The 12,418-nt window shown below is 44.3% G+C and overlaps 1 protein-coding gene across 1 annotated transcript in view; it reads left to right on the top strand.

Moving 5' to 3' along the window:
- The window catches only part of LOC140187744 (microtubule-associated protein 1 light chain 3 alpha), a 45,304-nt gene that overhangs the window by 8,211 nt on the left and 24,675 nt on the right, over positions 1-12,418 (top strand). The window contains exon 3 of the mRNA XM_072243392.1: positions 2,771-2,877. Coding sequence (XP_072099493.1) covers positions 2,771-2,877 — 107 coding nt within the window. The remainder of the gene's footprint in view (positions 1-2,770; positions 2,878-12,418) is intronic.

The raw sequence follows: 12,418 nt of genomic DNA, 5'->3' as shown, positions 1-12,418 counted from the left end.
TAACATTACATCTAAAAACTCACTCAGCATGAGACAGTGCATGCTACACACAGTACCAGAGGTCACGGTTCAACCTGGGTCATTGGTGTGGTGAAGCAACACTTGATATAATGCAAGATCTTGCTTTGTGCAAGGAATCGCAGAGAGTTGTGAGTACAGCTGAGTCCATCACACTGAGCAAACTCCCTTCCACTGATTTCCCACTGCACTTCCTGCCTTGGGAAAGCAATTAATATAATCAAACTCACCACCCCCAATCCCAGTCATTCTCTCCTCCATCAGGCACAAGATGCAAAAGCCTGAGAGAGCCAACTTCCGAGTTCACAGATCATAAGACATAGGAGCATAATTAGGCCATTTAGGCCCTTGAGTCTGCGCTGCCATTCCATAATGGTTGATTGATCCCTCTCGACCGTATTCTTCTTGCCTTCTTCCATTGCCTTTGATGCCCTGATTAATCAAGAAACTATCAACCTCCACTTTAAGTATACCCAATGACTAATGCCTCCACAATATCTTCAGCTACATCTTTCAGACCACCAAGACGTAGTCCATCTGGTCCAGGTGTTTTATCTACCTTCAGACCTCAGAGATTCTCAAGCACCTTTTCCTTAATAATAGCAACTGCACTCACTTCTGCCTCCTCTCTCAAATCCCTGACGCTTGGATTTCTGGCATATTGTTATTGTCCTCCACAGTGGAGACTGACGGAAAATACTTAATAGGTTTGTCCGCCATTTCTTTGGCCCCCGTTACTACCTCCCCAGCATTATTTTCCAGCAGTCTGATATCCACTCTTGCCTCTCTTTCACTCTTAATATATCTGAAAAAACATTTGGTACCTTCTTTTATATTATTGCTTAGCTTACCCTCCTAAGGTAGTAAAATAATTAGCGTGATGCTATTACAGCTCGGGACGTTTTAGAGTTTGACTCTGGCACCATTCTTCAAGGATTCTCTGTACATTCTCCCTGTGGAATGTGTGGGTTTTCTCCAGGTGCTCTGGTTTCCTCCCACAGTCCAAAGATGTACCGTGTAGGTTAGTTGGTCACTGTAAATTGCCCTGTGATTAGGTTGGGGTTAATGGGGTGCTGGGGTGGTGTGTTTCAAAGAGTCAGAAGAGCCTACTTGGTGCTGTATTGCCAAATAAATAAATATTTCATTTTTCTCTCTCCTTATGGCTTTTTTTTAGTTGCTGTTTGGTTTTTAAGAGCTTCCTAATCCTTTAACTTCCCACTAATTTTTGCAATATCATACGTCCTCTTTTACTTTTATGCTGTCTTTGACTTCCCTTGTCAGCCATGGTTGCCTCATCCTTCCTTTAGAATACTTGGAATGTATCTTCCAAATTGCCCTCAGAAACCCCAGCCTTTGCCGGTCTGCCATCGTTCGTTATAGTGTCAAGTTTGGCCAGCTCCTCTCTCATACCTCTAATTCCCTTTATTCCACTGTAATACTGATACATTCAATTTTAGCTTCTCCTCAAACTGCAGTGTGAATTCTAGCATATTATGATCACTGTCTCCTAAGGGTACCTTTATCTTAAGCTCCCTAATTAAATCTGGTTCACAACACAACACCAAATCCAAAATTGCCTTCCCCATAGTGGATTTAGTCACAAGCTGCTCAAAAAGCCATCTCATAGGCATTCTACAAATCCGCCCTCTTGTCCAGCACCAACCTGATTTATCCAGTCACCCTTCATATTGAAATCCCCCAGACTGTTGTAATACTGCCTTTATTATCTTTTCTATTTCCCATTGGAATTTATATCCCACATCCAGACTACTGTTAGGGGGCCTGTGCATAACTCCCATCAGCGTCTTTTTACACTTGCAGTTTCTAAACTCTACCCACAATGATTCTACATCTTCTGGTCCTTTGTCACTTCTTTCTAAAGATTTGATTTCATATTTTACTAACAGAGCCACCCCACCCTCTCTGCCTACCTGCTTGTTTTTTCAATACAGTGCATACCTGGTCAAGTGATTCAGTTGTTAGTCAGACCAGACATCAGAACGGGGAAGAAATGTGATGCAGATGACTTTGACCATGGAATAATTGTTGGTGCCAGATGGGTTGGCTTGAGTATCTCAGAAACTGCTGATCTCCTGGGATGTTTTTATGCATTGAGTTGCTGCCATGTGATTGGCTGATTTGATATTTGAATTAATGAGCAGGTATACAGGTGTTGCCTAATAAGTGGCCACTGAGAGTGTTAAGTTATAGAGCTTTATTTCCTTTGCACTGTCCTCCCAGAGGTTTTGTTAAGCTGTCTGTGCAAGATCAACATTTTTGGCTGTCAGTTATCCTCCCATATCTACTGGGGATACTCCTCTCTGGAAGGATCCAAGGTGGTCTCGACACTTTTTTTTAACCTAACAGTCTGTTTGAAAAGGGAAATTCACTACCGGGTTAATTCCCACATTATTAAGCTTTCCTGCCCCATCGTTTTGGGTCTCCTGTTCCTTCAAGGGCACGGTAGTGTAGCGGTTAGCGTGTGCTATTACATCTCGGGGCATTATGGAGTTCGATTCTCGCGCTGTCTGTAAGGAGTTTGTACGTTCATCCTCGTGACCACGAGGGCTTCCTCCCACAGTCCAGAGGCGCAAGAGTTAGTAGGCTGATTGGTCATTGCAGTTGTCCTATGATTAGGCTAGGGTTAAAGAGGTGGGTTGTTGGGCAGTGGCTTGTTGGATTAGAAGTGTCTGCACTCGGTCTCTAAGTAAATAAGTAAAACCTCTTGACTGTGCATCTGTTTCGTTGACAGGTAATCATCGAAAGATACAAGGGGGAGAAACAGCTGCCAGTGCTGGACAAGACCAAATTCCTCGTTCCTGACCACGTCAACATGAGTGAGCTTGTTAAGATTATTCGGTGAGTATAACCATCCAGTCTGCAGAGGAGAAGTACTTTTCTGGATTGAAAATGCCGGACATTGTCTGGGGTTTGTTTAAAAATAGAAGCGGAAGGGGATGGAGAATTTATCCTTTAGCCAATGTAGCCTCCATTGACCTTTGATGGACATTTAGAACATAGAATAAATGGACTAACACTCAATTAGGGATTGCATGGATAAAAGGTTTTAGTTAAAAATCTGGCCAGGACTTACCAAGGTTTATTTTGGTGCCAGGAAGGTTGAGGAGAGATTTTGTAAGGAAGAGCTTCATAACTCGGTTAAACAGAGGGAAGTCGATGTTCATATGGAATGGATAGAGTAGGTAGTGGAAATCATCCCAGGGCAGAAATACCTGAAAGGGCAGAGGGAGAAGCTGGGAAGTGCAAGAGCCTTGCATCCCACATCGCCTGGTTTGGAAGCAGTTGTTGCCTGCAGTCATCGGGTGCCTGGACTGACTTCACAGGCCTGAGCGCTGAAGTGATTCCACAGCTGTGGGCTCACTTTTGGTCACTTTGCAGTTCATGTTCCATGTGTTTTTGTTTACATTTTTTTAAAAACTATTTACGTGATTTGGTCAAGGCTGAGGATGGAGGACAAACTGATGGTCAGCTTGCTACTCAGTAAGGTTTACTTGCTTCAGTACTGAACTGAGTCTGCAGCTGAGGCCTACAACCATCGGCACTCACCTTAGTGCCCAACTGACTTTCACTTTCAGTAACTCTGTGGTTAACCGTCTGTATTATTTGCTTACTACTTTATTGTTTTCGGGTTTTTTTTTTGCACATTGGATGTTTGGTGTTTATTGTGTAGGTTTTTTAATGGCTTCTACAGCATGGAATAGTTCCTTCTGACCCTTCAAACCTTGCTGCCCAGCAATCCCTGATTTAATCCTAGCCTAATCACAGGACAATTCACAATGACCAATTAACTTATCAATCGGTATGTTTTTGGACTGTAGGAGGAAACTGGAGCACACAGAATAGTCATGGGGAGAGCGTACAAACTTCCTACAGGCAGTGGCAGGAATTGAACCCAGGTCGCTGGTATTGTAAAGCGTTGTGCTAACCACTACACTACCGTGCTGCCCCAGTTTTGTGGCTGAAGGCAAGAAGATGAATCTCAAAGTTGTATACTGTACGTACACTGATATAAATCTACTTTGAACTTTAATGAAGGCCAACACAGCATATGTCTTCAAAATCATCCTATCAACTTGCATGGTAACTTTGAGGGACATGAACCTCAACGTCCCTCTTCTTCCACATGGCTAAGGATCCTGTCATTTACCTTGTATTCATTTCAGTGATTTTTTTGGGGGGAGGGGGAATTAAAGGAATCCAAGGATATTGGGTCAGTGAAAGAGGGGCAATGAAGTGTAGACAATGAAGCATTTGATGACAAGAAAAAAGGAAGTTGTTCACAGAAGTTGTTCAGCTTTATCTTGTTCTGTGGCAGAGCAGCTGACTGTCCTCCAAATGCAAATTTGCTTAGAAGTGGTCCTGCTCTTATTGGGAATGGTTGCTGTAGTTTCTGAAATAAGATGTGTAATGGGTATTTTCTCAGTAAATTCAATCTGTTCTGCAACTAACTCTTTGCTACAGCCCTCTGGTACCCAGTGTGGGGCTTCAGTTTGACGGGGAGGTTGGGGGTGAGGGTGGCGCACTGTTATTCTTACACTTACCGTGTTAATCTGGTTTAGTATGGGCATGGCAGGGTACCTCGGGCTCCAGGGACCACGCTCCCTCTGCTGTGCGGGAACTCCAGTCCGCTGCCTGCTGTCCACTGCCCACATCCTGAACACTGACACAGAAATTATGTCATTTGGAGGAGCTCAGGCTCTGAGCTTTGCAGCTGGACCCACAGCTGACGTTGCTGCCTTCAGATTTATTTATCACAAGTACATCGAAACGAGCACAACACAACCCAAGGGGGTGCTGAGGGCAGCCTGCAAGTATTGTCACGCCCTCTGTGCTCAGCAGGACAACAACACGCCCCAGAGGATTGGGGAGCGGTGTTGGGGAACGGTATATACTCACAGGTCATAGTCATGGAAAAGTACAGCACAGAAACAGGCTCTTTGGCCCATCTAGTCCGTGCAGAACCATTTAAACTGCCTGTTCCCATTGACCTGCACCCAGACCATGGCTCTCCATATCCCTACCATCCATGTTCCTATCCAAACTTCTCTTAAACGTTGAAATCGAGCTCGTATGCACCACTTGTGTTGGCAGCCCGTTCCACACACTCACGACTCTCTGAGTGAATAATTTCCTCCTCAGTTCCCCTTAAACCTTTCACCTTTCACCCTTAACCCATGACCTTTAGTTGTAGTCCCACCCAACCTCAGTGGAAAAAGCCTGCTTGCATTTATCCTAAAGGTCCTTAAAGGTAGCAGCACATGTCACCACAGTGGCAAAAATGGCAGACCATTCCGCCCCCCCCCCACCCCCATGCCAAGACACAGGAGAAAAGCAGGGTTGTGGCGCACTGATCAGCGGGTAGACTGCTGCTTAGCACCAGTGACTCAGGTCCAATCGCAGCCTCCGATGCTGTCTGTCTGGAGTTTATGCATTTTCTCCATGACCATACAGATTTCCCCCCAGGTGCTCCAGTTTCCTCCTCCAGCTCCCTGGCACCTTCAACATACACTTACTAAAGTCAGAATCGGAATCTGGTTCATTAAAACCGGCATATGTTGTGAAATTTATTCTCTTTGTGACAGCAGTTCAATGCAATACATAATAGAGGGGGAGAAAACTGAATTACAGTAAATATATTAAATAGCGCAAAAATAAAAAGTAGTGAGGTGGTGTTCATGGGTTCAGTGTTCATTCAGAAGTCGGAGGGCAGAGGGGAAGAAGGTGATCCTGAATGTGTCTTCAAGCTCCTGTACCTCCTCCCTGATGGTAGCGATGAGAAGAGGGCATGTGGTGCATGATAGCAGACATCCCACCCTGCAAAAACTCATTTCAGGGAGGTAGCACCATCAATATGCGGAAGACTCCCGGAACTTCCTGGAGAGGTGGGATGTCTGCAGTAGAGTAGCTCCTTAGCAGCTGGCCAGCTAGTTTAAATAACGTTAGCTATGCTAATGAACAATTGACACCTGTTAAACTCACCTCAACACGTCTTTTACAGTCTTAACCCACCATGGACAATAGAAAAGTCACTGTTGCAAACAGTGCAGCGAGCAACACTTGTCATTATTTTTGACCCCTATCAGGCAGGGGTACACATTAGGGTAGTCTGGGGTGACATACATTTTATATATATTTTTTTGGAACGCTCTGCCATGGTGCGCGTTCGCGCCCTCGCTCTCAAAAAAAAAAATTTGATTTCAGGGATATTGTATATAATTTGCGGGCATCAGGGAGCCACTATTAATATGCGGGAGACTCCCGGAACTTCCGGGAGAGGTGGGATGTCTGTGATGGGGTCCTTCATGATGGATGCCCCCTCCTTTTTTTTTTTGAGGCATCACTCCTTGAAGACAACCTGGAAGGTACAGAAGCAAGTGCCCATGATGCAGCGGACTGAGTTTACAACTCTCTGCAGCTTGTATCGAACCAGCGAGTTGTAAACTTAGTCAGCTCCATCACGGGCACTAATACATGTTACCATATACTACGGTGAGATTCATTTTCTTGTAGGCACTCACAGTAAATGCAAAGATTATGTGTTAATTTGGCTGGCGGGTTGGAGATTTGTCTCTACCAAAGGAGTGCAAGGTGCTCCTTTCCTCCACTAGCCTCAGGTCACCCTTAGGCAAGGTGTAGCACCTGCTTAGTCCCTCAACCAGGGCCACGTGAACCCATGGGAGCAGGTGGTGGATGGTCGTATGAGCAGCTGGTGTATATCACAAGTCCTGGTTATGTGACCACTGATGCCAGCCAGACAATCTCTGAGGAATATTGAGGTTGCCCATCTTGTAAAGACACTGCCCAGAGAAAGGCAATGGCAAACCATTTCTGTAGAAAAAGATCACTAAGAACAATCATGGTCAAAGATCACCTACATCATACAACATGAAACATAATAATAATGTGTTAATTCAAAGCCTCTTTCAGAATGTGCTGACACTTTGCATTCTTTATAAATTTAACATGGCTGTCCATTTAAAGAAAGGAAAAACTTGCATGTAATTTAAAACCTTTGAAGAACATTGAAAGATTTTTATCTGATACATTCAGTTGACAGAAGGTTCTGTTTAGGTAGAGTTGTTAGAGTGGGGCCAGCTTATTTACCCAGCTAAACAGTGTCACTATGGAGAGTACCAGGAAATGCTGGAAGAACTCAGCCACTCAGGTAGCACTATGGAGAGAAATAAACCTGGGCTCTTTTCTTTAGAATACTGTGGAATCTTTCATGTTGCGAGTGGAAGCAGACATCCCACCCTGCAAAAACTCATTTCAGGGAGGTAGCACCATCAATTTGCGGAGACTCCCGGGAGGGGTGGGATGCCTGCAACAGAGTAGCTCCTTAGCAGCTGGCCAGCTAGTTTAAATAACATTAGCTATGCTAATGAATGAATGACACCTGTTAAACTCACCTCAACATGTCTTGTACAGTCTTAACCCACCATGGGCAATAGAAAAGTCACTGTTGCAAACTGTGCAGCGAGCAACACTGTCATTATTTTGACCCCTGTTAGGCAGGGGTACACTTTAGTGTAGCCTGGGGTGACGTATGTTTTATATTTTTTTTGGAATACTCTGCCATGGTGCACTCGCGCTCACGCGCTCTCTCTCTCGTAGCTTGCGCGCTCTTGCTTGCTTTCTCGCTCGCTTTCCCTCTCGCGCGCGCTGTCTCTTGCTCGTGCTCTCGTGCACGCGCGGTCTCTCGTCGCTCTCACGCTTTCTCATGCTTTTCTCTCGCTCTCAAAAAAAATTGATTTCTGTGATATTGTATATAATTTGCGGGCATCAGGGAGCCACTATTAATATGCGGGAGACTCCCAGAAGTTCCGGGAGAGGTGGGATGTCTGTGGAAGAGCCCTAGTTGACATTTCGGGCTGAGACCCTTCAGCAGGGAAAAAGGAGTGCTACAATTACTGGACTGGGATTTGAACCCAGAACCTTGTTAAATTTCCAAGCAGCTGTGACTAAGCCTTGCCTGACACAATGATGCCATGTTTACAGAGATCCACATGTCTCCTGGTTTTATAAGCACTTAATCTATGAACTTTTTACCATGGGTGTTATTGACTCTTTCAGGTCAATGTCTTTAACTTGTTGATATATCTCCCACCATGCTCTGCTCTCCATACATGGGGAAATTCTACCAAAATACACAGAATACACCTTCTCAGTGCATATGTCCCCAATATTTTGTATAAACATCTCTCTTTTGTAATTGTTTGCTTCATATAATTCATTATTTAGTTTGGAAATAACATGGAGGAGCAACTTGTGTTTTTCTTTAAAGACAAGAAAACCAAGTTTAAAAATCCATTTGTTTTGTTTGTTGAAAACATTCGTGGTGTCTTTCACTTGCAGCCTAAAAGATCCTTCAGTATTCTAAAGCAAAGAGCCTGACATCAAGCAAAACATAGAACAGTACAGTACAGACTTTTCAGCCTTCAAAAGCTCTGCAGATGCTGGATTAAAAACAAAATGCTGGAAAGACCTGTCAGATCAGGCAGCATTTGTGGAGAAAGGAACGGTTAATGTTAGAAACATGACTTTGTTTTCTTTCTTTGTTCTGATAAAGGGTTTAGGAGTTAATATTATTAACTTGGTTCACCTTCACAGACCTTTGGAGCTAATTGATTTGACAATACCTGGCTTTTTTTTGTTTTTTGGATCCTCTCCTGTGCCATGACCTGTAATGGAAGCACCAGCACTCAGGAAGGAAAAACTCGACAGAAAGTGGCGGATACAGCCCAGTCCATCACAGGCAAAGTCCCTCACCATCACAGAGAACATCTACGTGGGGCGCTGCCACAGGAAAGCAGCATCCATCATCGAGGACCGCCACCGTCCAGAGCATGTTCTCCTCTCATTGCTAGTACAGGTGCCCCCCGCTTTTTGAACGTTCGCTTTACGAAACCTCACTGTTACGAAAGACCTACATTAGTACCCGGTTTTGGCTTTCAGAAGGTGTTTTCACTGTTACAAAGAAAGGCAGCGCGCGCCCCGAGCAGCCACTCTCCCCCGGATTCAGAAAGGCATTGCTTAAACACGTTGCGTTGAGCAGCCATTAGCAAGATGAGTTCTAAGGTATCGGAAAAGCCTGAAAGAGTAAGGGTGTTACACTTAGCGTAAAACTAGACATAATTAAGTGTTTCAATCGTGGTGAACGAAGCAAGGACAAAGTGAGTTTGGCTTGTGGAAGCTGACGAAGATGATGTTGAAGAGGTTTTGGCATCCCATGACCAAGATCTGACAGATGAAGAGCTGATGCAATTGGAAGAGGAAAGGATAACAATCGAAACCGAATGCAGAATGTGAAGCACTTTTTGCTGCAATGATAAAGTAAGACTTTAATTTTGAAAGGGTACGTAGGTTTAGGGGATATTTGCAGGACAGTTTGAGTTTTTACAGACAACTGTATGATAGAAAAATGTGCGAGGCTCAGTAGTCAAGCAAGCCATCCGCATCAGCCACAGCAGATGACGAATCTCGATCTTCGACATCGAGGCGGGCAGTCATAGGAGAAGATGAGCTGCTTGCCCTGATCGACAATGAGATGACACCCCCTTGTCCCACCACCCCAACACCCGGGCCCCGGACAGATACTGTACCGATTCACGAAGAACGCAGTGGTAGCTGGGAGGCACACAGCACATCTTTAAGAAAAAAGCCAAAATAAACATGCTAATTAATTAGGTGCTGCCTGACACGTAATTAATTAGCATTTTTATTTTGGCTTTTTTCTTAATGATGTGCTGTGTGCCTCCCGCTGCATTCTTCGTGGCAATGTATCGGGTTGGTGGCCCGGAGGGTGGGGGCCACTGCACCACCCAGCCTGCGACAACTCAGTCTAACACACCATCATCAGTGTGCTCGGCGCTGTTTTCCCAATTCCGGTAAGTGATACTACACTGTACATACATTACTTCTACTTTATATAGTCTGTGTATTTTTACGTGTTATTTGGTAGATTTGGCAGCTTCATAGCTTAAAGGTTACTGGAGAGCGCGTTTATGCCAACAGTGCTTGTGTGAGATTTTCTGCCGAGAGCGCTTGCGTGAGATTTTCGCTACGGAGATCTGTGCAGGCAATTGTTGTAGAGAAGTATTTCTACTTTATATAGGCTGTGTATTTATCATATCATTCCTGCTTTTACTATATGTTACTGTTATTTTAGGTTTTATGTGTTATTTGGCATGATTTGGTAGGTTATTTTTGGGTCTGCGAACGCTCACAAAATTTTCCCATATAAATAAATGGTAATTGCTTCTTCGCTTTACGACATTCCGGCTTACGAACCGTTTCATAGGAACACTCTATCTTCGGATGGCGGAGGAAACCTGTATTGGGTCTCACACCATCAGTTCCCTACAGTTATTACCCTACAGCCATCAGGCTTCTGATCTGGGTCTGCAATCTGCAACTGCGATCTGCAACCAATGAGCTCACTTTAAGGTCTCTACAACTCGTTTTCAGTATTTTTTCTCTATTTGCACAATTTGTCTTTTGCACATTGGTTGTGTGTCAGTCTTTTTTACTTATAGTATTGTATAAATTCTATTGTATTTCACTACTTTCCAGTAAGTTCCTGTTGGAAAATAAATCTCAGGGTAGTATATGGTGATATACTTTGCTAATAACTTTGAAACAGCTTCCATTTATATAGCACTTTTCAGAAAGCAAATGTTTTCAACATGCTTCTAGAAGCATATTTGAACAAAACAAATTAAGGCACCCAAAGAGGGAGTAAGTGTGGTGAGAGATGGAGGTGTTGTAGGAAGTTAGAGCGGTGTAGGGACGGGTTTCTAGGCTTCAGCTTTGGGCTCTAGAAGTGGCACAAAGGATGCGGGTGCATAAGAGGCTGGAGTCGAAGGAATGTATTAGTCTTCAAGAGTTGTGGGATGAGATGTCATGAATGCTGTTGAATTTTTACCTGTGGGCTACAAGCAGCCATGCGGGCGGGGGGGTGCGCAGGTGGAAGGGGTGTTTGGAATGGAAAGATTAGGTAGGTCTCCCACTAGGAATTGCTCTGCACAGATCTTTATTAGAGGACACCTTTGGAGCCACATTGAGTTGCTAAGATTTGGCGATGGCTTTTCAGGAGTGCTTTCCTACTGTGAGTCAACACTTTGAAGGGGGATGAGTCTGTTAACCACTACATGGCCACTGTATGCTTGACCAGCAACACAGCATTAATGTGACTGTTAATAACCTGTAATTCGGAGAACACATTTACTTTGACTTTGAATGGCAAATGTACAGCAAAGTACGTATTTGCTACCACATACTACCATGAGTTTCATTTTCTTGCAGGTATTTCAAAGTTCAAAGTACATTAATTATCAATGTTTGTATACATTACAAACTTGAGATTTATCTCCTAACAGGCAAGGCAAAGAAACCCAAAAGAACCCCATTTTAAAAAAAGACTATCAGAACACCAGTGTGCAGAGAGAAAACAAAACACATCATGCAAATGATGCAATATGCTGCGAGCGAGTGAGCAAATAATGTTCTGAACTGGAGTCGGCAAAGAGCCCCATAAATCAATATAGTTCAGGGCAGAGCCGAGTCATGTAGCAGTGACCCGAACTGCCTCAGGTCCCAACACCCTGACCTTTTCAGTCTGACCCAGCGCCCAGCACCTCATTTCAAGAGATACACAATACAAGAGCAGGGATGTGATGCTGAGGATTTATAAGGCACTGTTGAGGCCTCACTTTGAGTATTGTGAACAGTTTTGGACTCCTCATCTTAGAAGGGTTGTGCTGGCATTGGAGAGGGTCCAGAGGAGGCTCACAAGGATGATTCTGGGAATGAAAGGTTTATCATATGAGGAACGTTTGATTCTGGGTCTGTACTTGCTGGAATTCGAAAGGATGCGGGGGGGGGGCGGAGTGGAACCTCATTGAAACCTTTTGAATGTTGAAAGGCTGAGACAGAGCAGATGTGGAAAGGATGTTTCCCATTGTGGGAGAGTCTAGGACAAGAATGCACACCCTCAGGACAGAGAGCAGAGGGGCATCCGTTCAAAGCAGATGCAAAGAAATTTCTTTAGCCAGAGGGTGGTGAGTTTGTGGAATTTGTTGTCATGTGCAACTGTAGAGGCCAAGTCACTGGGTGTATTTAAGGCAGAGATTGATAGGTTCTTGATTGGACATGGCACCAGGTTAAGGGGAGAAGGCCAGGTAATGGGGTTGAGGAGGATTTTAAAAAAAAGGATCAGCCAAGATTGAATGATGGAGCAGACTCAATGGGCCAAATGGCCTAATTCTCCTCCTATGTCTTATGGTCTTAGATCATCATCCAAACATCGGGTTCAGTTGCCTCAGAACACTCTGAGGCCAGGACCTCAGTGCCTCGGTTCAACCTGTAACCGACCTTTCTG

This window comes from Mobula birostris, chromosome 2, assembly GCF_030028105.1.
Source record: "Mobula birostris isolate sMobBir1 chromosome 2, sMobBir1.hap1, whole genome shotgun sequence".
Taxonomy (NCBI): domain Eukaryota; kingdom Metazoa; phylum Chordata; class Chondrichthyes; order Myliobatiformes; family Myliobatidae; genus Mobula; species Mobula birostris.
Note: the sequence above shows the minus strand (reverse complement) of the source record. Positions and strands in the feature narration are given on the sequence as shown.